The 26,919-nt window shown below is 38.0% G+C and overlaps 1 protein-coding gene across 4 annotated transcripts in view; it reads left to right on the forward strand.

The window, feature by feature from the left end:
* ptprfb (protein tyrosine phosphatase receptor type Fb) overlaps positions 1-26,919 on the forward strand; it is a 211,200-nt gene that overhangs the window by 178,198 nt on the left and 6,083 nt on the right. For all 4 annotated transcript variants that reach the window (XM_081375456.1, XM_081375457.1, XM_081375459.1 and 1 more), the window contains 9 exons: positions 5,167-5,327; positions 9,660-9,772; positions 14,228-14,325; positions 20,099-20,222; positions 20,346-20,521; positions 22,871-22,990; positions 23,080-23,234; positions 23,658-23,943; positions 25,801-25,979. In XM_081375456.1, coding sequence (XP_081231582.1) covers positions 5,167-5,327; positions 9,660-9,772; positions 14,228-14,325; positions 20,099-20,222; positions 20,346-20,521; positions 22,871-22,990; positions 23,080-23,234; positions 23,658-23,943; positions 25,801-25,979 — 1,412 coding nt within the window. The remainder of the gene's footprint in view (positions 1-5,166; positions 5,328-9,659; positions 9,773-14,227; positions 14,326-20,098; positions 20,223-20,345; positions 20,522-22,870; positions 22,991-23,079; positions 23,235-23,657; positions 23,944-25,800; positions 25,980-26,919) is intronic.

A 26,919-nucleotide genomic window follows, 5' to 3' on the forward strand; every position in this document is an offset into this window, starting at 1 on the left:
GTGCATCTATCCATCATAAAAGTGCATCTGTCCATTATAAAAGTGCATCTGTCCATCATAAAAGTGCATCTGTCCATCATAAAGGTGCATCTATCCGTCATAAAAGTGCGTCTATCCATCATAAAAGTGCATCTATCCATCATAAAAGTACATCTGTCCATCATAATAGTGCATCTATCCATCATAAAAGTGCATCTGTCCATCATAAAAGTGCATCTATCCATCATAAAAGTACATCTGTCCATCATAATAGTGCATCTATCCATCATAAAAGTGCATCTGTCCATCATAAAAGTGCATCTATCCATCATAAAAGTGCATCTGTCCATCATAAAAGTGCATCTATCCATTATAAAAGTGCATCTATCCATGATAAAAGTGCATCTATCCATCATAAAAGTGCATCTGTCCATCATAAAAGTGCATCTGTCCATCATAAAAGTGCATCTGTCCATCATAAAGGTGCATCTATCCGTCATAAAAGTGCGTCTATCCATCATAAAAGTGCATCTATCCATCATAAAAGTACATCTGTCCATCATAATAGTGCATCTATCCATCATAAAAGTGCATCTATCCATCATAAAAGTGCGTCTATCCATCATAAAAGTGCATCTATCCATCATAAAAGTGCATCTGTCCATCATAAAAGTGCATCTATCCATCATAAAAGTGCATCTGTCCATCATAAAAGTACATCTATGATGGATAGACACACTTTTATGATAGATAGACACTTTTATGATGGACACATGCACTTTTATGATGGATAGACGCACTTTTATGATGGACACATGCACTTTTATGATGGATAGATGCACTTTTATGATGGATAGATGCACTTTTATGATGGACAGATGCTCTTTTATGATGGATAGATGCACTTTTATGATGGGCAGATGCACTTTTATGATGGATAGATGCACTTTAATGATGGATAGACGTACTTTTATGATGGACACATGCACTTTTATGATGGATAGATGCACTTTTATGATGGATAGATGCACTTTTATGATGGACAGATGCACTTTTATGATGGATAGATGCACTTTTATGATGGACAGATGCACTTTTATGATGGGCAGATGCACTTTTATGATGGATAGATGCACTTTAATGATGGATAGACGTACTTTTATGATGGACACATGCACTTTTATGATGGATAGATGCACTTTTATGATGGATAGATGCACTTTTATGATGGACAGATGCACTTTTATGATGGATAGATGCACTTTTATGATGGATAGACGCACTTTTATGATGGATAGACGCACTTTATCATGGATAGATGCACTTCTGATGGATAGATGCACTTTTATGATGGATAGATGCACTTTTATGATGGATAGATGCTCTTTTATGATGGACAGATGCACTTTTATGATGGATAGATGCACTTTTATGATGGACAGATGCTCTTTTATGATGGATAGATGCACTTTTATGATGGACAGATGCACTTTTATGATGGATAGATGCACTTTAATGATTGGTAGACGTACTTTTATGATGGACACATGCACTTTTATGATGGATAGATGCACTTTTATGATGGATAGATGCTCTTTTATGATGGATAGATGCACTTTTATGATGGATAGATGCACTTTAATGATGGATAGACGTACTTGTATGATGGACACATGCACTTTTATGATGGATAGATGCACTTTTATGATGGATAGACGCACTTTTATGATTGACACATGCACTTTTATGATGGATAGATGCACTTTTATGATGGATAGATGCACTTTTATGATGGACAGATGCACTTTTATGATGGATAGATGCACTTTTATGATGGATAGACGCACTTTTATGATTGACACATGCACTTTTATGATGGATAGATGCACTTTTATGATGGATAGATACGCTTTTATGATGGACAGATGCACTTTTATGATGGACAGATGCACTTTTATGATGGACAGATGCACTTTGATGAAAAATATACCCATTGACTGTCATTATAAAGCTTGGAAGAGCCACGACACTTTTTAATATAACTCTGATTGTATTCTTCTGAAAGAAGAAAGTAAGATACACCTAGGATGACGTCAGGGTAAGTAAATCATGGGCTAATTTTCCTTTTTGGGTGAACTATCCCTAGGACCATAGACATAAAATACAAATAGGACTACCAAATTGCCTATCACAGTTTTTGGCAAGTAAATCACGTGATGTGACACATCCTATTGACCCTGTTCACATTTCTGGGTTTCTCAGAAGTGTAAGGCATCATAGTTGGGTTAACTTCTATAGCAGTGAATGAAAGACTACATTAAATATATATTTTTGTGTTCCAATTTGCTCAAATAGCAAAAGAAACAGTGAACGGTGTTTTCACAACTTTCAAAAAGAGTAAAAAAATAGATAATGGCAGTCGGAAGAAAGTAAGTTGTCAACTTTGTCACAGCCGCGCTATTAGAAACATCCTCACAGCAGCGTTAACTAGTTTTTGTGTAAATAATACAATTATAGTGTTATATGCGTAATTATCTTTTATTATGACAGTATGTGGCAACATGTACGTTAAAAGCACATCTTCTGCACTAAACAATAATATTGCAATATTCTAGACTCTTACATGTACCTAACGCCACACTTACACTACAGAAGACTGTAAAAAATATATTTTTGTATTTTCAAATTACAAATTACTTGTATTTTAATTAAATACTTTTTGATGTATTTGTGCCCATCTCTGGTTAAAGATTGTCAGAAGAACGGCTCCATGCTACATAGGATGCCGTTGCTAGGGGTTGGCAACCAAATGTAGCAGGACACAGCATGCTGAAACAATAGAGCAGCGACAGCAGCGGTGATTCCGAAACAGCTAAACAAATTGTATAAACATTATTACAGAAATTAGTTATCACCCTGAATTGTAATCTGTTTGTCTGTTTCGTCTTTTTTTTTGTGTGTGTGTACAAATTGCTACTTAATGTAACAGTTTTAATCAGTAAATACTTTTAAACCTACTCCACACATGACTCCTGTGTGTTTTAGTCTTTCAGCATTTAGTTGTCAGTACCTTTGTCTCACACTCCAAACACCTGGATTGAACACTAACCAGCCTAACCCAAAATCCTCAAATCCCTTTTTTTATTTCAATAGAATAAATAAAGCTATCCCACTTGTGAAAGAATATTAGAAATAGACATTGCAATACAAATAATTGATATTGCATAAATGTGCAAACGATATACTGTACATACAGAAACAGAGCAGTATACAATTAACACCAGTTAATGGTAAACTTCTTTCTTGGATCTTGTTTGAATTGACAGGCTATTATAGGCTTGACATTGCATTCCCTCTAAATGTGTTATGGGCCATGAGGACTGTCTGGTTAGTAAAAAAAAAAATCAAAATATGATTTCATCCAGTAAAAGTTAACTTTACATGGTAATTTGTTTATTGTAACAACAACAAAGGGAAAAGAATGCTACCGATTACAAATGGAATGTTCAATATTTTTTTCTTTTTTTTTGCCTACCTATGAATTAAGAGGCATTGTTAACTCTTACATTCTAATTACATGTACAATCAAGGCATCAGATGAAAGCTTATCTTCCACTCTTTCTAAATGTGTGCTCAGTTTGTTTCTAGCATAAAGTATCAGGAAGATATGGCTCACTATTCATGAATATAATCAAACCGTTTTAGCATGTTTGGGTGATTCTGGGAGTTAAAGCCGAATTTGAGGTAACATTGTTTTGACCCTAATTACAAGTTTCCAGCAGCTTGTTGACCGGGTTGGCCACACAGATTGTGATCCTCAGACATCATAGATTTCATTTATATATGACAACCTTTTACAGCAGCCCATGTCTGATTTCCTAAAAAACAGGTGTTTTGCCCCCTGGGTATAGTGCTGTCAACACGTTAACACGTGCGATTAACTTTCTCAGTTTAACAGGTTAAAAATATTTAACGCAATTAACGCTGCATCTGCTTTTTTCCCGTCACCCTTTGGCTAGCATTACAATGATCACGCTCTTATTCATGCGAATGCTTTTAATCCGTTCAAGTGCGATAAGACACGAAAGAGAAATCTGTGAATCTCCTGTCACACAGTGAAACACACTACTCGTGCGCACAGAAAGCCTCTTCAGACACCGCTTGAACGGACAAAAACACAAAAATTATGCAAAGTCTTAAATGAACGTAAAGAGTGCAGCATGTCTTAAAGTGACAGCAGCCTAATAAACCGAGTGCTGTTTGTCATTAAAGGTAGTCAAAGAACAAAAGAAATAGAGAAAATCACACACTGCTCTTGACTGAATAACTTAAAATAAATTGTATTTATAATTTATGCAGTGAAGTGGTTGATAACTTTTAGCAATTATCAATTTATGTATATATCCCACCTGAAAATCTTAAAGCAGGATTGTTTACAAGGTTACATGGGTCAAAAACAATGAAAACAATAACTTTTTGTGCATTTTGACTGGGCAAGTAAAAATCTGAACTGGCCTGACTGGTCAAAGGAAACAAATGTATTCCTGATTGAAGGCACAGGCAAATGACATTTATCATAATGGGTTTATGTGAAGATTGTTTTAAATTCACTCAGGCTTAAAAAAATATACCAACTTTAAATCTAATAAGTGCTCAAATTGATAGTTTTTAATTATACTGTAATACTAAATGCCTATAATTAATGGCTAAAATTGAGAAAACATCTATTTCATAGAGACATTTGTAGCAATATTGATCATTCTGGCCTTCTTTGAAAAAAAAAAAACTTTTACTATAAATTACTTTTTAAACTATTCAAAAAAGGAAGCTGTTATGTTAAATTGTTATAATATTTCATAATGTTGTTCTTTTTATTGTATTTCTGATCAAATAAATGCAGCCTTCACCATAGGAGACTTCAACATAAAAAATAAACTAATATAATATCATATAATTGTCAAAATAAATACAACAGGAAGCGTTTTTTAAGGTCTTAGCACAGCTAAGACATCTTAAAAATATCATGACAAAGACAGATACTTTAGCTTAAAGTACTTAAATACATCAAATGAAGCATCACATCCAAACAAGTTCTCATTTGCTCCAGGTCAGCCATAACTCTTGTGTATCTTGTTGCTGTGGACTCACACACACTTTCTCTCTCTCTGTCTCTCTCTCTCTCTGTAGCGGACCTTCTCAGCCAGCCCATACTCGGACCTCATCACGGTGACGGATGAAAACCATATGCAGCGCAGTATGGAGCCGCCTGAGATGCTTTGGGTCATGGGCCCCGTGCTCGCCGTGGTGCTCATCATCATCATAGTTATCGCTATCCTGCTCTTCAAGAGGTGAGGAAGAGGTTTCCCATCACTCCTTTCTGAGGTTCACTGTTCACTGGATTTGGCCTGTGAACATTCACTGAAGGACGGTAAATGCGACCGCACCTTTATAATCGTTCCTCCTGACAAGATAGATGCCATATTTCAATTTCTGTTTGAATATAATGTGTTTGAATTATCTTCATTTGAAGTGCTTCTCAATTAGTTGTGATTAATTAGATTTATTATTCACCATTCCATATAATTATTTCTGTATTTTATCAATTGACAGCCCTAGTTTTCACTGTTGTTGATGGAGTTATGAGAGCCCACCCTTCTTCTTTTTTGTCGGTATCTCTGAGAGCAACTCTCTCAAAGTATCAGCCTCTGAGAAAGTCTGATTTTAGATGAAATACACCCCTGCACATCATCGTCGGCGTGACTCTGAATTCAGGGCTGCTTTGTACACGGAACAAGATGTGGCTAATTTTAGCTAGCTTTCCCACAGAGAGAACAAAAGGAGGACATTATTCATAATGGCATCTTGACTCAGCCGAATAAGGCAGACATGTAGCTCGCGGCATGACCCGGTGGTCCCATTCATAACGCTTATACAGTACTGACTTGTACTCCCTCAAGCCCGTCTTAGTAAAATCCCTTACTTCAGAGCAGACCTTGCGTTTGTTTTGCTCTGATTTTCTCCGCGTTCGACACAAATCCACCATTTCAGCCCCCCTGGTGGCGCAGGACTCTTTTAGCTTTGCAGTGACTTAAATAGAGGCCGTTCACGAGCGAAGATGCAGCGGTGAAATGGCAGCGTCAGCTTTCGGTTTGCGGTTATGTGAGCGGTTATGTGGCTGTGTCGCCACAACCTGCTGATGCTATTCTAAAAGCTGTCATCTTGAACTGCCACCGCTGTGAGCCAGATAGTCCAGCGAGTAGCTCTGCTATTCTTATGCTTCAGGAATGATAACTGGTCTATTTCACTGCTGGCCTTAACTTTCTCTTTCTTTTGTTTGTTCACACTGACAGCGATATTGTCAGTGGCTGTATTGTTTGTTGCATACCGCCGGATGCCCTAATGCTAAATCTGATCACAAATGAAATTAGCCTTTTCGATTCTTTGCTGAAAATGAACGTTTAATGCAAGGATGCACTATATTGATATTTTGACTGATACCGATAAGCAGATCATTTCATGTTGTGGCCGATAACATTAAAATTCTACAATATTTTGTCTAAAAAAATAAAATCAATTGTTTTAAATGCTACAAGCAAATTTAAACATCACAAAGCTATAATGTATATTATTACAAATGGATATCTATTTTAAGATTTATGAAAGATCACAATCAATGGTGTTTTCAAATTATTAGTTTGAGCTTTAGATGACAACAAAGGTCATCTAAATGTAAAATTCTATAATATCGTTTGATAACTGATATGGTACCGATATATTTTGCCTCCCTATGATTATGTGTTTGTTCATAAATTGAAGCAGTGGATAATACGTCATGAGCAAGATGGAAAAACACAAGAAAAAATAATAATGAAAAAAAACCTCTAATATTGGCTGATAACTTATATGGTACTTATATTATTAATAACCATGATTATGTGTTTGTATATAAACCGAAGCAGTGGATAATACTTGTGTCAGATAAACAAGATGAAAAAGACAACGTTTTCAACACAATAATAAACCATTTTAAAAAGTTTAATATTGGCCGATAACCGATATGGTACCGATATATGAATATGTGTTTGTAAATAAATTGAAGCAGTCTAATATGTAATGTCATATAAACAAGATGAAAAATACCATTTTTGACATTGTCTTCTACACTTTTCATTATCATACCCCTGAATGGGGGCAGAAGAGATATTACCTAGTTACCTAAGCTATAGCAAACGCTGAGGCTGTGCCAGTCAGTCATTCCATATAAGTACTTGTTCAAATAAAGATTATTTTTAAATCACCATCTTCAAACTCTAAGTCTGATTTCTGAAAGACGTTTTTGAAACGCAAGGTTAGCCGCACAGCTCACTTGGGTCTCTGGGTGTCTGACAGCAACTAATCAAATGTCTCTTCCTTCCTCCACTCCATACAAACGCAGCAAACAGGAGAGGTAGGTACCTTCAGATTATGGCCAGGTGTCTTTCTGTCATGGTTTTCATTTCAGAAGTGTCATCTGTCTCACTCTTCACAGGCTGCAGGGTCTACAGGTGTGGCCGCACATGTTACTGTTCATTGACTATCAGTTCAGTTCATCCAAAACAGGATGCTGGCTGTAATTGCCTTTTTGAATAAAGATTGACCGTAGTTCACCCTCGCACCCTGCTGCCCTTGAAAAGTTCCAGTCCATTGGGTTTCCGTCGTTTCAGTGGTGCATGTTTTGCTGTTGTGATCGTGATGTTTTATTTTTGGGGATGTTTTTTTTTTCTTTTCTTTTTTTGCCGTGCTGTTCGTGTTGATCCTTCACCTCCTCCTGAAGGTCACTCAGACTGAGCGTGTGCAGTCAGCCTTTCTGCTGTCTCACCTGAGCCCTGAATGGCCCATTGTTAAGGAAATGCCAGCCCGGCGGCTGCCGAAATAGAAATGTTCTCGTCTTCAAAGCTGACATTTCCCTCCACCGAACTGTTGTTTCTTTTCTTTTTTTCTTTCCCTCTCACCCGCTAATGTACAAAATATATCTCTAACGCATATATACGCTCTCTCCCAGAGCAAAATGGCCATTTTCTGTTATTTGTATCTTTGCGTTTCACGCTGAACCCAGTACAAATGGATTCTTTTAGCCTTTGGTGTACCGTATATGTATTAACTCAAACTGAATAATTGAAGTGTGTTGAGACTTACTGTATGTACAATGAAGGTGAGGGGCTACTTGTCCAGCGCTCTGGTGATTAGCGATGCTATACGCCCGGCTCTGTTAAGTGGCATATGCTGAAGACCCTTCAGTGCAGCCCGCCTCTCTGGTGTCAGCCTCATTTGAGCTATTCAGGTTTTATTAAAGCTAGAAAACTATGCTCAGAACCTTACAAATTGAGTGCAGTGAGATGTGAAATTTCCCGTGCATACTTCCATTTTGTTTGGGGATTTGTGTCCATGTGTCTGAGGATGGGTTTCCACTGACAGATGTTCTGCGTCTCCGTGTGTGTGCGCGCGACAGCTTTACTTGCTGGAAGAGTGCGCTCGGGAGTGCAGGTGCTACAGTGGCGTAATTACCGGTGTTGTGCCATCCAGCTGATGTGCTAATTACCTAGTCGCCTTGTTTTCCCCACAAACAAAAGCATAGCACCCTGAATATTTAGTGAGCTTGCTAACAGAATCGAGCGAGGCGCTGAACAAACACGCTGTTTGGCTTTTATTTCGGATCACCGTGACCCCTTCACATCCCTAAGGGAAATCCTAATGTGCTCTAAAAGCAACAAAGCTTTAACAGGAAATGAGGCTCGTGCTTTTTAGACTGATTAATATGTTGTCTTAAAAACCTTGTGAAAACAAACTTGGAGTTTTGTGACTTGTAATCGACCTTTGAGGTCATCTATATGCTAGTGTACTCCTAAAACTCCTATAATTATTTTATAATTTAAGATAGTATACTAATTTAGTGTAATGTACAGTAACAGTATTTTTTTTTTTAAAGTTGAGGGTTGGTAAGAGAAGTCTCTTATGCTCACCAGGGCATTTATTTGGTCCAATATACGGTAAAAATGGAATATAACATATTAAATATAGTGATGTCAAAGCTGCATTTTCAGCACCATTACTCCAGTCTTCAGTGTCACATGATCCTTCAGAAATCATTCAGATATTATCTGATTTGATGCCCAAGAAACATTTCTGATTATCATCAATGTTCAAAACAGCTAGATAATTTTGTGGAAACTGTGATGTTGTTTTCTGAACAAAGTTCAAAAAGAAAGTTTGAAATGGAAATCTTTTGTAAAATTATACAATTTTTTTTACTGTCACTTTTGATCAGTTTAAAGCATCCTTGTTGTATAAAAGTATTCATTTATTTATTTATTTTAAATAATTCTGGCTCCAAACCTTTTAACATTGTTGTATAATACAGTTGACTAAATGTTTTGTCCAGTTTCTAGACTAGCAAGTTGCAAATCATGTGTTGAGTTGTCAGCACAGGGCACAAACTGTTACTCTACAAGGGTGTTTAATTGATGTTCTTTTATTGTGGAGATGCTAATGTCCACATTTCACTGTCCCATCCCTTCAAAACTATTTATTTTATCTTGTTTTCGGAATCTTTTGAATCTGCAAGCCATCCTCTGTTGGTGAGGGTGTCATGGCCTGAATGAATCAATAGCCATACTCATGCTGACTCCATTTTGTTCTTACAGGAAGAGGGCATCCCCCCTACCTAAAGATGATCACTCTAGTGGTGTGAAGGATTGTCTTCTGGCCAACTCGTCTGATCCTGTAGAAATGAGGAGACTCAATTACCAGACACCAGGTAACACATCGTACACCATATGTAGTGTAGACACACACTACCAGACTGCCAGAGCCCCATGTGTTCTCCTCCATATGCACGTGTACACTTTTCCTATGACTCAGTGTGTGATATTTAAGCCTATCACCATATGCACAATGCACAAATTCAATCTTTCTTTTCTTTACATACACAATACATCCACATCATCCATTGCACTATATCATCTGTATCTTGTTCAGTAATCCTGATATTATTTTCTCGGTGCAAGCATCACCATATGCCACCGAATGTGTCATTTAGCATAAACAGGATGTGTATGCGCACGCTGACTGAACTGACAGTGTCTCTTTGTAATCAGAACGATCTGTCACTGCGGTGCATATCTTCAAATCTTCACGGCCCCCCCACCACACCTGTAAAGACAGCACATGAGAGAGGAGGCGCTTTCAGTCATAACACTGCAACTGAAAGACAGATAAAAGCTTTTTTATAAGCTATTATATATTAGGGCTGCACGATTAATTGCTAAAAGATCGCAACCTCGATTCAAATCCCCTCGCGGTCTTATTCCTAAATGACAGCGATTCTGCTATGTTTATTAAAACCTTTGACAAATACAGCTAACATACAGGTCTGTGTTGACGCTGCCGCTGACCCAGAGAGAGCAGTTGTTATATATGGGTATGAAACAGCTTTACAAGCAGTCTTTTCATAGCCTAGAAATCTAGACGCACCCTAGCGGCAGCAAAATGTATTTTGCAGCCAGGGTAGTCTAGCAACTCTCCGTTGACTTTCGAGCTGCAAAAACCTCAATTGGGTCAGGCCAATCACGTCGTGTATAGAGTAGGCGGGGCGGGCTTAACATAATGACGACAGAGTTGCGACGGTTACCCGCCACTTGAAAACAAAGACTGACGGCTTCTGCTGGGGAACATCTTTCGAATCGGCTTTGTCCGCGACTCTGGAGGACTTGGAGTTAAGCTTTTCTTTGAGAAAAGAGCAAAGAACGGCACTTAAGTTCTTAAAAAAAGGAAGATGTGTTCGTAGTTTTGCCAGCCAGATATGGCAAAAGTTGAATCTATCAACTAGCTCCGCTGTTGGGAAAACGCTCTGGTTGGTTGAAGCGGTGTCCTATTGCGTGCAGAGGGAATTTGAAAGACAGCCGTTTATCCCGCCCCTTGGATTGAGCCGTGTCTATGGTGAGTTGCCAGACCCAACATCTTGATGTAGGTCTGGCTTGCCAGGCTAGTCTTTTCAAGCACACAGTAAACATTTTTTTCTAAGCATTATAAACATTGATGTCTAAGGTATCAAGATATCTTTTATTATTTGAAAGTAACTGGATGCTTCAAATAAATATTGTATTAGTAGTTACATTGTTACACCAGTTGGTGGCGACAAGTGACTGTTATTTTTTTTTTGTCATTGAATCATTAACTCAAGAGATTCGTTCAAAAACGCTGAGTCATCCAGTAAGGAAACAAGTGAGCCATTGAATCATTTATTCAAACCGATTTAAAAATAATGTTAATAATTTAAATTAATTAAATATATATTTTTAAATAGACTGCAGTAATTAACATTTTGTCAGAACCTTTAGTAAATTACATGTCATTTTTAGTTGTCTGTTCAGAATCGATGTTTCTTGAACAAAAAAAATTATAATCATGCAGCTCTATATTATACAGTAGCTACATTTTAAAATATTGTAAGGGTTTTTTTGTGTTTAACATCTTTGTGTCAAAACAGATGTACTGTTTTATGACTTTGTTCAGTGAGTATACTGAATAATCAGAAGCTGTAGGAAAGCATAATGAAGCGCTCTGCTTCATATTGCGTTTAAGGTACTATTTGTCTTTCGGTGGCTCTGAATTTAGCAGTTTATTGCCGTTTCTCCACTCACTGTCCCATCTCCTTGGAGTGTCTTATATGGACTCAATTCACCTGAAGGCCTCTTGCTCTCTTTCAACCCCTCTTTGTTAATTAGCCTTCCTGCTTTCCATTCCCAAGGTGAATGAGAGGCAGATCTGTGACGCTAAGAGAAAATGTCAGGCCTGCCTCTCTCTCCTCTAATAGCTGAGTGGTGGCAGTCGAGCCAGGTTATTACAGACCCTTTCAGTCCTGAAGAGTGCATAATTACCGCAGGCAAAACAGCCATACAGCTCTCTTACCGTGAATCCCCACTGCCACAGCCAGCGGTTTTCATATGGCAGCAGAGTGGTGACAAGCACACTTCACATTGCAACGTTTGATTAAATTTTGAAACACAAGATTGAGTTGTTTTTGTGTTGTTTATGAGTACAAATGTGACTGTATATTAATATAGGGGTTTTACTTCAGTTACAGGTACTTTGTCATCAGGGTATGTTGTTATTATAATTTATATATATATATATATATATATATATATATATATATATAAAGATTACATTCTTTGAAACTTATTTATGCCTTCATTTTAAGGCTACTTTTTAAATATGTCTTACATAAAGATACTATTGTTTTAACTCAGACTTCTTAAAATATGAAAATCCATCCTAAAAAATATGAATCATGACACTTTTAAAACTAGTTTAAGTAAACAAACCATTTTAATATTTATTGACAAAGTAATTCATATAAATATTTACACATTTTACGTCTATCCCTCACTTATGGCGTCATTTTCATTACAACCAACAATTTGGCTAATATCATCAACATTTGTATTGAAATTAATGAAAAAGAATAAGGTAATAAATCATACTTAAGAATAGAATATTTCTTGGTGAAAACATGATTTAATTGTGTATTTAGGATATATAGCATGCTAATTATAAAAATAGCCTAGACAAAGGCTAGACAAAGGTGTTAGCCATTTGATTTCTAAAATGCTGTTTAAGCAGATAATAATTTACCTGAGATGTGATATAAATTATACTGTGGTGGAAAGTTTATAATGTTTCAGAGGAAAAAAAAAAACTGTTGGACATTGTTAGTGGGCAAATGAATGATGTGAAAAAGTGTTTTCGAGTGCTTTAGTTGAAGAAACGCCCATATCTGAGGCAGGAATTGCTTGTGTTGTACCTGCATTAAATCCAGGAGTTATTCACTTGTATGTTATGTACAGCACACACATGCCCGTATTATCAAACTTAATTTCCTGTCGTTGTCTTGTATGCAGCAATAAGATGTCCAGTCTCCTATCCACAAGTTTCTAGTTACATTTTCACTTTAACGACCTTGGACATTCATTTCAATTCCAGACATCTTGTAATTGGCCTTGCCCTGCTTTGCATGCTGGGTTGTAGCTCTTCGCTGCCTAATTAACTTGCTGTTTAACAAGTGTTGAATTCACTTAATGTGCTCATGGTGCAGCTTATTGCAACATTAGCCTCTAAATATACAGAATAGTTTGTGTCTCATTTGTGTGCTAGAAAACAGTTGAAATTATGTATGTATGTAAATTGCAAACTCCATTTTTGTTATATGTATATACCGGTATATTTGTATACTTTCCTGCTACAAAGTACACAAAAAAACATTGTCAAATGAGTAGGATATCTGAATACCGAATATTCAGGAGACAGTATCCAGCAAAAATATGGTAGAGTTGTTGCTTATTTTCACTGTTTTAACATTACTTTTAACATTACTTACAGTATGTTACACATGTATATAGTGATCCCTCAAGGTATTTGGACATCTTCCTTTATCTACTACTAAGCAGTTCCCAGCTTACACCACTGACACTCTAAATTAGCATGTACTCCTGCTGAGGATTTACATACACAGTATGTTGCAACACATGACTGACATATTCTAGCAAAGAAATGCAAAATGTGTCTGCATTCTGCCAGATCAGAGGATACTGCAAATCAGGGTTTTTTCTGGCATCGTATCAATGCGGTTGATTAAGAGAGTGGCCCTTGATCCTGCCGCCCACTGTCTCGCAGTAACGGTTGCATGAAGTAGCTGACAGGGGGCTCGTCCAGACATTACTGTGCTCACTGTGGGCATAATGAACTCATAATGGGGAATCATACCCAACCATGTCCCATTAAGCATCCCTGTCTTGCTCATTCATCCTCAACCATTGGAATCCCAATGATAGATCCTCTCTATTACAAGCCTCCTTCCTTTCCTCATCGAACATCACGCAGGCTGAGCATTTCCTCAGATCCAGCTGAGCATGTAGCCTTGATACGTTCACAAGCACTGGCAGTGGCAGGGAAATGGTTTTTGGCAGCAAGCTGACCCCCCAGATAACAAATCCAAAGCGTGTTTGGGGTATAGACGTAAGAGGACACAACATATGTCACCACAAATCTCACAGAGGGATTGTCACATCAAGGTGCAAGAAGAATCTCTTTATATTGTGCCCTCCTCAACTCAGAACTGACAGACTCGCTCCCTGCCGTAACGGTACGATGCATCAGGTGTGATACTCTGAGGTGTGCTCATCACTTCTTGTTGTCTTACTTTCTATTTTAGGAATGAGAGAACATCCTCCCATATCTGTCTGCGAGTTGGCGGACCACATCGAGCGACTCAAGGCCAATGATGCCCTCCGCTTTTCCCAGGAGTATGAGGTAGGACAGTAGCTTAAACTCATTCAACTGGTACTTGGAAGTTTAGTATCAAAAATATTAATTACAGTTGCAGATTCTCTAGGAAATTGGGCTGCAACACCTGCTCCTGGAGGAGTTCAGTTCACTTTCTGCAGTGTTCAGCTCCAACACTGTTAGAACAGTTGTTTGAACTTAAGTCTACTTAAGAAAGTGGCCCTCCAGGAGCAGGGTTACTACCCTTGCTCTATTGTGGTATTGTTGTAGTTTTACTAGAGCAGAGGTGCCCAATCCTGTTCCTGGAGATCTGCCTTCCTTCACTGTTCAACCCAAATCAAACACACCTGAACCAGCTAATTAAGAAACACTTGAAAGTTATAGACGAGAACTCCTGGAATTTTGAGCTATTGTATTGCCTTTGGGTCCACCGGGAAGGCTACGTTCACACTGACATCGATTAATTAGATGAAGATCTCTAATTCTAAAGAGTCTATGAGCTACAGAGTCACCATAACTGTTCATTTGCATAAAGTTGAGCTCTTCTTTTGCTTCGCAAATGAAAATTAACGGTATCTGGTTGCTTCATTGAGAGGCAATATTGTGCAAAAATTGGGCTATTGTAACCATGAAGATCACTGGGGCAGTGGGATTCTGCCATTCTTTGCTGGATCGGGTATCGGTCAGACGAGGCCGATCCAAATCCGATATTGTGCGTACACTATTCTGTGTTATTGGTAAGCTTCACAAAAGGCAGAAAAACATTATAAAGCACCATAAAGTTTTCGTGCACTATATTAAGTGTTAAGTATAATTGTTCTGAAGCCATTCTATAGTATAATGTGAGATAGAAATTAAATATTTAAGTCATTGAATTCAAGTTCACGTAAACTCTTCCCTCCGCTGCGGCTGTCAGTCATTCTCCATTCATCACTCAAACAGCGCGTCACATTCGGTTACGTCAGTCAACACAATGAAACTCTCCGAGATGATTCAATGTACTACTATTATTATACTTGATCTGTAGATAGAGGTCTATGGTTTCGCATAAAATGACTTTATCTTGCTGGACTGTATTGCTGTACCTTAATCATGTTACTTTCTACCGGGTGTCTGTTAGATCACAACACTGGGGTAGAGAGCACTATAATTGTTCTTCACGCGCACAGTAACTGAAATTTAAAACTGTTTAAAGAAAAGGCTCAATAAACTATTGCATAGATAGATACTGTATAATACACTACGCATCAATATGTCTCCTTTGTGCTTTGAACTTTTCAATGCGGACTCGAATCGTTGCGCTCTGTGACTCCATGTTGCTTCAAGAGCCTCATTCTGCTTTGTGCCGCACTGTATTGGAGCCTTTCATATCATAATACTTTTGCGCAATGCAAGATTATTAATAGCCTTTCTTGTTCTGTCCTATCTATCATATGTTGCTGCCTCATTAAACAGCTGTGCTATACATTTAAAAAATGTCTTAATTTTATAGTACATATATACTTGTTTTTCATGAATGTATTTTACAACAATACAAAGAGTAATGTGTAACGTTTAACCAGATTTAGTGCTACACTTATGGTCTCTTATTTGTTCCCCACTAAATAATGTTTTTTTTTCACTAAATGTTCAGATTTTGTACAATTATTGGGCACTCGTGATTTTTCTAGAGTAAATTTTACTGCTGAATTATCCACTAATCTAGTTTATAATAGCATTTTTGTCATAGATTATAATCATCTTTTTTTTTTTTTTTTTTTCTTTATAATGAAGTTGTCTGTATTAAGTAGATTGTGTTCAACACAAAAAATGTATTGTAGAAATTCTAGTCGATAAAAAAAAAATGGTATCGGTGCATCCCTAGGCAGTACACTCAATCAGGACACTTTTGTACCTTACTTAGTCCTAAAGCGTTCATATCAGTACTAGTCTAAAGTACTAATATGCACCTTTTAGGCCTAGAGAATGTACAAAGTACATGTACTTTTTGGAATACTGCCCCAGTGACAATCTGTTGAACGACAAAGGTACAATATTAGCAAAAAAAAAATCTGACATTGTATGGTGAAGCTTGTCACTGCCAGTTTAAATGTCCTTAAAGAAACTGCCGAAACTCAGCAAAACTTCAGCCTATATTTTTAGGAACTTTTTAAAACAGAGCCTTTATTTTGTCTGGGTTTCCATTGTTTGATTTGATTTGGCATTTTTATTTTGTGTTTTTGTTACTTTTGTGAAGTTAGTTCTGTCTTTACTGTTTTTTAAATCATTTGCTCACTCGCTTTGCACACTTTGGTATTATCTAATAGTTTCTCCTGCCATCATCTGTTAGAGCGCCCACATCCGTTGTTATGACAGCTGCTAGCGCTTGCCTCTCTCAGATAGGCAGATGTTCATTTTCCCGTGATCTCTTTCTCTAGAAACCTGCAAGAAACACATAAGCACTGTCACATCTTGTAAGCCTGTTAAACCTTGCTAAGAGCGATATTTACCATCCCAGCCGTCACCCTAAAGGTGTGGAGTTATTAAAAGATCAAACGGAGTTGGCCCAAAATGTGCATCCTAAAAGTAAAGGTTGAGCTTTTGACAAACATTTGGTGTGGATGTATTAGTAGATTAGTCTTAAACATTGCAAGATACCAGTTAGAGATGTTTTTACGAGTGAAGTAGTTGTCGATTTTGCCAGCATCACACACGTCTCTTTTTCTTTCATTTGTTCTTTTGTTCTTCTCATCTCACTTTGGTCTCTTTTTTTTAATCAGTCGTATTTATAGCAAAACTGCAATTAAAACTTCACTCAAACCAACGAAACCCTCTTTTCTGTAATTACACGTGTCTGCGGAAAGTAAAATGCAAAGACGACAAGGATTTTGTCTTATTATAGACCTCCTTTTATTCATTGCTCTTTAAAGACGTTTAGTGAGGGATGGATCAAGCCGTTTCAACAGTCATATGTGACTAATCTCTCGGCGTTGTGGTTTTCACCACACAAGCCTTCTGTAGCCAGGAGGTGCTACAACCTGCTCTTGGCATGTCATGATGTCATGTCCTCCTGTCAAGGAAGGCCCCCTCTCAAGGGGACAGATGGTTCCGCTTGGGCCAATGGGAGTAGCCTAGTCCAGCCAGCATGAGCAAGACAGCGGGTCACCATCACGGTTATTGGCTCCATGTTCTACTCGATACATCCGTTGCTCAGTTTCATTGTCTCCTTTTTTCACATATTTATATCTGCCAAATATATGTTTTCAATGCCTTGTAATAAATTGCTTCTTCCTCTTGGAAAATCTGTGACCACACTATACAGGTGATCTTTACATTAAACCAGCATGACACCCTTACTAACCTAAATTTAACTCAATAGTCTGTTTTTTTTTCAATGCATGACACTGCATAAACATGAACCAGAATTTGAAGGGTGTTTGTTGTCCAAAAAATTCCTCCTCGGCTTTTAAAGTGCTCTGTAGATCACTCCTCAGCTCAACTGGTGGCAATAGCAATTGCTAACACTCCCATCAGACACTGATTCTCACCAGTAACAAGCTTATGTTTGTCAACCCTCTAGAGTTGAAGCTTTTTATAGGAGCCGGCACTCACCTCCCACCGCTATCATTATCCGCATCTCTCAAGCTTGTCATCTCATGTAGTGACAGCTCATATTTGTTCCCCTTGTTTGCCGAGCACTGCCAGTCAGCATACCAGCTGTCGTCTTCACACATTACCTGAACTTGCATGCGAAAGCTTACGGCACAGTAAATGTTCCTCTAAGATGCTTGCTGATAAACTGGCAGTGAAACACTTAGCACATCAGATACTTCAATATGGCAATTGATTCATATTGAATGCTGAGTTGCTGTTTATTTTTGAACATTACCTCATATACGGACATTTAAAAAGCCAGTTGTGTTTTGAAGAGAGCGCTTTATGGTAGTTTACAGAGGCCCTTAAGAGGGTGCTTCTTGTCTAAAACATGCACGCAAGTTTGAAAGGATCCGAGGAGGCTGATGTTATCCCAGATCAGGTGAAGGGTTGTGGAGGTTGATGGACACTGAGTCAACCAGAGACTTGTCCAGAGCAGGAAGATCAATGCTGAATAACAAGAGACCCTGCGACATTATTGAACGGCCAAGCGGGCTGCTGCATATTGCCGTCGATCGATGCTCAGATACGACCCAGTGTCATTTGAGCCGAGGAGACCTGTGACTTGAGAAGGAAAGGGAGAGAGTACCACCCCACCTCTAGTCTCTTGTGTAATCCTCTGAAGTCAGAACGAGGAATCCAGTGTCTAGCTCCATGTGGTGCTGAGTGCATATTAAATTTTCTCCTGAAAATTAGCATTTTATTCATTTGACTTATGCTTAATCCACCGTGACTTACAGGTACAGGCATATGTTTATCAGTATTTGTGCTCCCTGTAATTCAAACGCATGACTCTTGGCATTGCTAGCACCTTGCTTCATTAGAACCACAGCAACATCAACTTAAAGCTGCAGCCCGTAACTTTTTTTGTTTTGTGTGTGTGTTCAAAATTTACATAATAAGCGAGTACACCATGAATCCATTTTCTGTGTTTTTGTCTTATTGTCTTATGGATTGATTGATTCTTGCCACCATAAATATCAATATTTAGATATAATTTCAACATTTATTGTAGTTCTTTGGTTCATATTTTCAGGTTAATAATAAGAATAATACTATGACAGCAATGAATCATTGTGCCTTATAAAAAAACAGCCACACATTTTTGATAGGTTATTTATTTATTTATTTATTTATTTATTGTTGTCACCATAGACATGAATCTGTGCATGTATACAGTTTGATTATTATTATATGATGTTCGTAACATTAACAACAATGGTATCATAAATTATGCTTGTTTAGCTAAAATCGCACAATATATAAATGTGATAAGAATTCTCCCATTCATTATTTTATAGTGGATTGTCTCCGTCCTTTATTATGTCTGTAATAATCCATCATAATGGCTGTAACATGAGCATGACCTCTCAAATATTTGTACACAGCTGATAACTGACCTCTAATAAAAAGGCCTTGCCTTTAATGTCTGTTACCCATTCAGGGCATCACCTCATGCGAGCAGCCAGTGATATATGCAGGGTTTTCTTCCAGATGTGTTCATCTGTCCTCTCTCTTTCGAGCTTCCTGTCTGTCTCCATAAATCACTCTCCCTGTTGGGTCTGCTATTCCTTGGCCATTGCTCTTCCCTCTTCATTCCTGTCAGCGGGCACAAAATCAAGTGCACGCATAAAGTCCACATGGACACCAGTATTCCATTAGTCCAGGCTGAGCGTCTGAATGCTGATTGTAATCTTTAGCATCAAAGCCATATGCCCGACTGAGTTCAGGTACGGACGTACTGAGTCATTGGTACTATAATCGGAGTCCCCTAAAGTGATCGTGTTTGAATTATGGTGTCAGTGAACACTAAGCCATCTGTTGATAAAAGCATAGGAACTCGGTGTTATTGCAGGGAAGATGATCACTAGTAAGGGAACAGAACTGCAATATACCCACAAAAGGATCCAAATTACCACACTTGAGCTTAGCCAGTCCATCAGTTCTAACAACCCCTGGTGGCGAAGTCATCTCTGGTTCTTGCGGGTCTCCTTTCAAAACATCGGGTTGCTATAGAAACAAAGCCTCTCTTGCTGAAGTGATGCTAGTTCAAATTTACCCCTGCGGCACTCTGTGGTATCAAGCTTCAAACAAGGTGCCTCAAAAGACTGAACATATTTCTCTCTTTCTCTCTCCCTCTCTTTGTCATCTTGTCTCTCCCCTGCAGTCTATTGATCCAGGCCAGCAGTTCACATGGGAGAACTCCAACCTGGAGGTCAACAAGCCAAAGAACCGTTATGCCAACGTTATTGCTTACGACCACTCGAGAGTTGTTCTCACCCCCGTGGACGGTAAAAGTCAAACAAATGTGTTGACCTTTAACATTTCATTATGATGACAGATGTGTGTGTTTTGGGAAAGCAATTAGCACAAATACTGGTGCGCCACCAGTGAATTGTCGTCTCTCTCTATAGGTGTTCCAGGTAGCGACTACATCAATGCTAACTACATTGACGGCTACCGTAAGCAGAACGCCTACATTGCCACGCAGGGCCCTCTGCCTGAGACCCTGAGCGACTTCTGGAGGATGGTTTGGGAGCAGAGAGCCAGTACCATCGTCATGATGACCAGACTGGAAGAGAAGTCCAGGGTGAGTACCAGGGGCATACGACATCAGGACACGATGATAAACGTATCAGCTACATTCATAACCAATATTTACACTCAGTAGGCTCCTCACACAAATGTGTGATATGATATAAAATATGAAAATATGATACGAAAAAAAAAAACGTAAATAAAATGTATAGAATATTAAATACTACTACATTTTATATTGAAATATAGAATATATATTTAATATTTTTTTATATTACATGTTTTATTGTAATAATTTTCAATAATAATAATATAAAATAATAAAAATATATATATTTTAACAAAATATATCAAATTATATCTGTGACAAAAAAGTTTTGTAATCCTTGTATTTTTTCACAAATAAACTGTTAAATACATATGAATAAATAGACAGTAGTACAGAAGGTGGGTAAATGACATTATTTAAAAGTCACTTTTGATAAATGTAATGTGGCCATGCCAAAAAACATTTATTAATATTTTCTTTTAAACACTCAAGTGCAGAGTACATAAAAAGCCATGTACAAAGAGCACACTTTTCTAGCCGTTAGGTTCCCTTCAAAATGGTAGTACGAGTTCCTACCCAACCGCAGATAATATAGTATAGAAAATAAAAGACAAAATACCAATGCCATTCTTTTTACTGGATGACACGGTAAAATGGTTCAACGGCTCTCTCGGTGCTGTAAAACATCCGTCTGTGCTTGGCATTAAAGGGACCCGCTTTTCTGTGAGTCCAATCACTATGTGGGCTTTTAGCGTGCTGTTGTGCCAGGCTCAGCGGGTGCCAGTGGCACCCAGGGTTGGTGAGGGAGAGAGTCCGTCAAATAGTTTTCTTTTCAGCTCAAATGTCATATCTGACAGAAGATAACCTGTAATTCTGCCCCCTGGAGAATTTGTGCACTCAGGTTGTTGTTGATGGATGGGTGGTCAGATGGGAGCTAAAGAGAAAGAGACATGTGTTGGCAGAGCTAGCGTGGTAAACGAGTGTGCTTTGGCAAGGCTGTGCACCCATAAAGCATTACTTCATAGGTAAAGGGCGTCCCCAAGCCCTGTGATGAAAACCTCCAGCAGAGACAGAACAACTGGCCTAGTTTCACTGCTGACAGGACCTACCTTGAAGACGAAATGAACTCTACGTTTTTCAGTCTTTTCCTGGAGTAGATGATTAAACGCTATACAAAACATGCTGTTTAGGATGAATTTCTACTGCTTTTGTCTAATTTTAAATTATATGCACTCTGCTTTGTTGGTCTTCATACGAGTTGCCCTCTATTAAAAATAAAGCTTTGTCCTTGTGAAGTACAGGTGTCTCAGCCCTCTGCCATAACTTACTCTTTTCAATACTGTAACAGACACCTTACTCATCGGTTTAAACATATGCTGATGCCTATGACCCTCCCAAAATAGATTTATAATTAGCATTTACTCAGAGAAGCTCGTGTTGGTTATAATACTACAATGAAATGAGGTAAATAATGCCATAATGTATGTAAAAAACTAGATTTTTTCATTTTATATGGAAAATACATAAAATGTTAATGGTGCTTGCTTCTGTTAAGCTGAATAAATTATATCAATAGTAATAGGGACGCTTGCCGTAGAACGTTGGCCAATATATATATATAGAATATTCACAATAATTTTGCAGTCGATAAAACAAGTAACATGTTTTAATTTAAGTTATAATCACATTGTTATAATAGTTTTGCTTAAGTGTAATTACAGAGATGTTTTCATAGTCTGATAAAAACCAAGAACAGATTAATTTCTGTATCAAACTGTGGTATTATTAAATAGTGCATATAAATGAAAATGATTGTATATAATTTATATACCATTTGAATATTATTCTTCCTTGTATTAATTTAGTGACATTGTGTAAATTTAAAATACCTTCATTGTTTAAATCTAGGATTTTACTCCATGTATTAAACATTTTGAATGTACAGTCTAAAGTGCTTGTTTGATTGAAATTATAGTGCCTCTGACAACAACAACAAAAAAACTTTTTTTTCCAGAGCAAATACACTACAGTTCTAATGTTTGGGGTCAGTAAGATTTTGTTTTTGTTTTTGATGAAACAAGTCTCTCATGCTCGCTAAGGCTGCATTTATTTGGTCAAAAATACAGTAAAATAACAAAAATTGCTAAATAAGAATAACGGTTTTCTATTTTAATCTATTTTAAAATGTAATTTAAATCCTGTGATGACTCACATGATCCTTCAGAAATCATTCTTATATGCAGATTTGATGCTCAATACACATTTCCTATTATTATCAATGTTGGCTGCTTAATATTGTTGTGGATTTTTTAATAGAAGTATTCATTAAACAAAACTTACTCTCTAAAACAGGTGAAGTGTGACCAGTACTGGCCCATTCGTGGCACAGAGACTTACGGAATGATCCAAGTGACCATGCTTGACGCTGTTGAGTTGGCAACCTACAGTGTGCGCACCTTTGCCCTTTACAAGGTAAAAAGTTACTTGCCTTTTCCTCTCCATATAGTAAGTTCCACATTTTCAGCTCACTTAAACTCCTTCCTCCCACTCTGTTCAAACAGAATGGGTCTAGTGAGAAACGTGAGCTCAGGCAGTTCCAGTTCATGGCCTGGCCAGACCACGGAGTGCCTGAATACCCCACTCCCATCCTAGCCTTCCTACGCAGAGTCAAAGCCTGCAACCCTCCTGATGCTGGACCCATGGTTGTGCACTGCAGGTGAGCGCCGCTCCCCAGTCCTGCATTTACTGCCGACCTTTTCACTTTATTCCGGTCTTATACAACTCTGTTATAAAGTGAACAGTTGTAGGTTTGCTTGGTGGAAGTTGTATGGAAGGTTTTTAAAATTGTATTCAGCCTTTGTGTTTAGTTAGGGATGTTAAGTTAACACGTTTGATTAATTATGTAAAAAACAATTAATCAAATAATTATATTTTAAAAAAAATTAAGTAATTTTCATACTCCCTACCAGAAGGTTTCCATAACATTTCATACTGCTATATTGATATGTGAATAATTTGGTTAATTATTCACTATATATATAATGTTATGATGTTTGTTTAAAAGAAAGTTATCTATTGACACCCTTAGTATCAGTGTTAGTACAGTTTGTTTGTAGTCTAATCAGTTTGTGTCTGTCAGTGCTGGAGTGGGCCGCACGGGCTGCTTCATAGTCATTGATGCCATGCTGGAGCGCATGAAACACGAGAAGACGGTAGACATTTATGGCCACGTCACATGCATGAGAGCTCAGAGGAACTACATGGTGCAGACGGAGGACCAGTACATCTTCATCCACGAGGCCCTGCTGGAGGCCGCCACCTGTGGAAACACCGAGGTCCCTGCCCGAAACCTGTACGCCCACATCCAGAAGCTCACCCAGCCACCATCTGGAGAGACCGTCACAGCCATGGAGCTGGAGTTTAAGGTGACTCCCCATATCTTAAAAAAAAACAAAACATTAAATTAAATCAAATAAAAATACAAATAAATTCAAAGACCGCATGTGAAACAGATTCAGAACGATAATCAAAACATAGATGGAGTAGATGAAGTTCTCTTTCAGAAGATGCATAACAGCGCCCCCTACCTTATAACAGTGAAAACATGGAAAGCCGGAAATTTCCGTCAATGGCAGGGAAGCTTTGTCTCATAAATTATGGAAATTTTCATCAACGGCAGGGAAAGAGTAGCCTGACTACGTCAGACTTCCTACTTCCGCTCAATTTCATTTCGCTTCTGTAGTCAGTCTGAGATAGCAGCCTATCTTTCAGTTTTCCAGCGGCCTTCGGACGGCCGGGCCAATCAACGAACAGAGGGCGGGCTGAGAGCCGTGACGTAGACGCTGATTGTACCGTGGATGCGTAGATTTACTTCACATAATCTGCAAAAGTCGTTCACAGCCATGTTTACTCCGGTATTTCGCTCGATGGTTTTGTTTTCGCATCATACATGTGTTTACAGTGGAAGTTAGATGCGGCTGAGCATGCGCATAACACACGCCATAACCAAACGTCATGTGATTGGCTTACGGGTAACCAATGATTTTAAACTTCAGACAAGCGAACCCCGCGAGAGAGAAAACACTTCTCTATTATGCCATTCCAGACTCTGTCTACGAAGCAAAGCGAAGTAGCAGAGTTTGGTATTACCAGGCTAGGGAAAGAGTTAACTGGAAAAAAATAAACAAAAATACGTTTTCATGATTCCAAAACAAACAAATTGATTTAGATTTAGATTTAGATTCATGATTATAAAGCTTGGAACATTTACAGTGCACTGTCATTAAACATGAAGATGCCACAAGACACTGGACTGTGCTGAGAAATTTAAAGCCGTTTTAACTGATATTTGATATAACCTGATAATTGATATCACATTTTTAATTGATATCAGCCCTAAAATACTATACCACAAAATAAACAGAAACAATCAATGACAGTTAATGAAAACGAAACTAAATTGAAAAAAAAAGAGAGAAAAAAAACAGGCTGAAAATCTAATTGAAATAAAAACTAAATTCAAAACTATTATAACCATGATGCATCCATGCCACTTGGTGTCAGTATAAGCCCATGATGACTCTAATAGAAGTCAGCACAGTGTAACAAAACTGAGTGCACCTTCAGTCGAGTAACATTTACATGCAGCCAAATAATGATTGATTTCACAATTATACTGAAAAACACTGCAGTTAATCCAAATGAAATTTCTATCCTATTGAAGCAGGGTAGATCTCTAGTAGATCTTAATCCGATTAACAGGAAATTTTGGTCAGAATAATAGATATATGTAAATGCACAAAATCAGATTGCAAAATGTTTAGGGTACATAAACCAATCTTTCAGAAACTGGAATCGGATTTGATTCTTTCGGATTGGCAAGAATTAGTGCATGTAAACACCTAATGACTGTTTTATTGAAAATGACTCTTAATAATGCTATTGGGATATAACTGAACGCTGGTATAAGCTCATCTCAGAACGGATTCTAGAAGTAGAAACAGCATCTGGTGCAAAGACCGGAGTGGGTCCCCAGTACAGACAGAGCTTGTAGTAGAGCCAACGGTCTCCATGCGCTCACTGCTGATGTCCATCTGTGCTTTCTCTTCCCCGCTGCCAGTCACTTTCCCAGTCAGACCGTTACACCCCCACCCCTCTCTACTGCTGCAGAACTCACATTCACACAACTAACAGTCCCCCACATTTAAAAAACATTTCTGTTTCAGACTGTTTTCTGCTATAATGTTTCTGCCAGCCCTCTGAACCCAACGCTGTTTCCACAGAGACTCGCCAACTCCAAAGCCCACACCTCACGATTCATCAGCGCCAACCTGCCCTGCAACAAGTTCAAGAACCGGCTGGTCAATATCATGCCTTTCGAGTCCACGCGGGTGTGCCTGCAGCCAATCCGAGGAGTGGAGGGATCTGACTACATCAATGCCAGCTGCATCGACGGATACAGGTAGCCAAACCATTACTAAAACACTGAGGGCTGCAATAGATGCCTTCTGTTTTTTATTCAGGTAGCTATCTATCATAAACAGATTTGTTAGATTCTGTCAGTTGTGGGTCTAAAAACTGACTGTGCAAGTAGTTGTGTTGCATTATGAATCACAGACACATTTCAGTCAAGAAACCAAGCTTACTTAGCTAGAAGCATCTACATTCATGTACTCGCGTAGAGTGTTTTTCAGGCTTCAGGACCTTGCATTATTTTTATTCATATTTTTAATGTATCTTATATAAATGATAGCAAATTTTTCTTTTTATGTGTAAACATGCTCCTTTTTCATATATACATACTGGATGTATGTATAGAGAGAGAAAGTGCTAATTCTTATACCTGTATGACTTTATATAATTATATCTGTGAAATTTATTTAGCATTTTTATATATTATATAATTGTTGTGTTTTGTATTATTTATATTGAGTGTTAACTTGATTTGCTCAGGTCACTTATATTCGTGAGAATCAGATCATTGATACAATTAGACTTTAACCGTGTATTATGTTGCCGTTCCTAATTGTTACCAGCCAACTGGCTTGTTTTATCCGCTCACCAAAGCCATTTTTAACTCGCATATGGCGCTCGGCGAGTCTTTTTAATTTAGGCTTCTGAATCCATCTCTAAATAAATGCAGTGGTTCTGTTTACATCAGACGACAAAACTCGTTCTTGTACGCGGTAAATAAGATGATCCATAGCTCCTATTTTCCTCCACTGCAATATTCTCCCTAAACAATGAGCAGCACAGTGTAGTTTGTCTACATATTTTCAGCCTTCACATTTTTTGTTGCTTTACTCTGTCTGACAGCTGTTTATTGAATTACAAAGGGAGGCGCTCTCAGTGGGGCGATCGCTCGAGAAAATCAGAGACAGAAAAGGCCAGTCGTGTTTGCC

This window comes from Scardinius erythrophthalmus (genome assembly GCF_964197995.2).
Source record: "Scardinius erythrophthalmus genome assembly, chromosome: 9".
In the NCBI taxonomy this organism is placed as follows: domain Eukaryota; kingdom Metazoa; phylum Chordata; class Actinopteri; order Cypriniformes; family Leuciscidae; genus Scardinius; species Scardinius erythrophthalmus.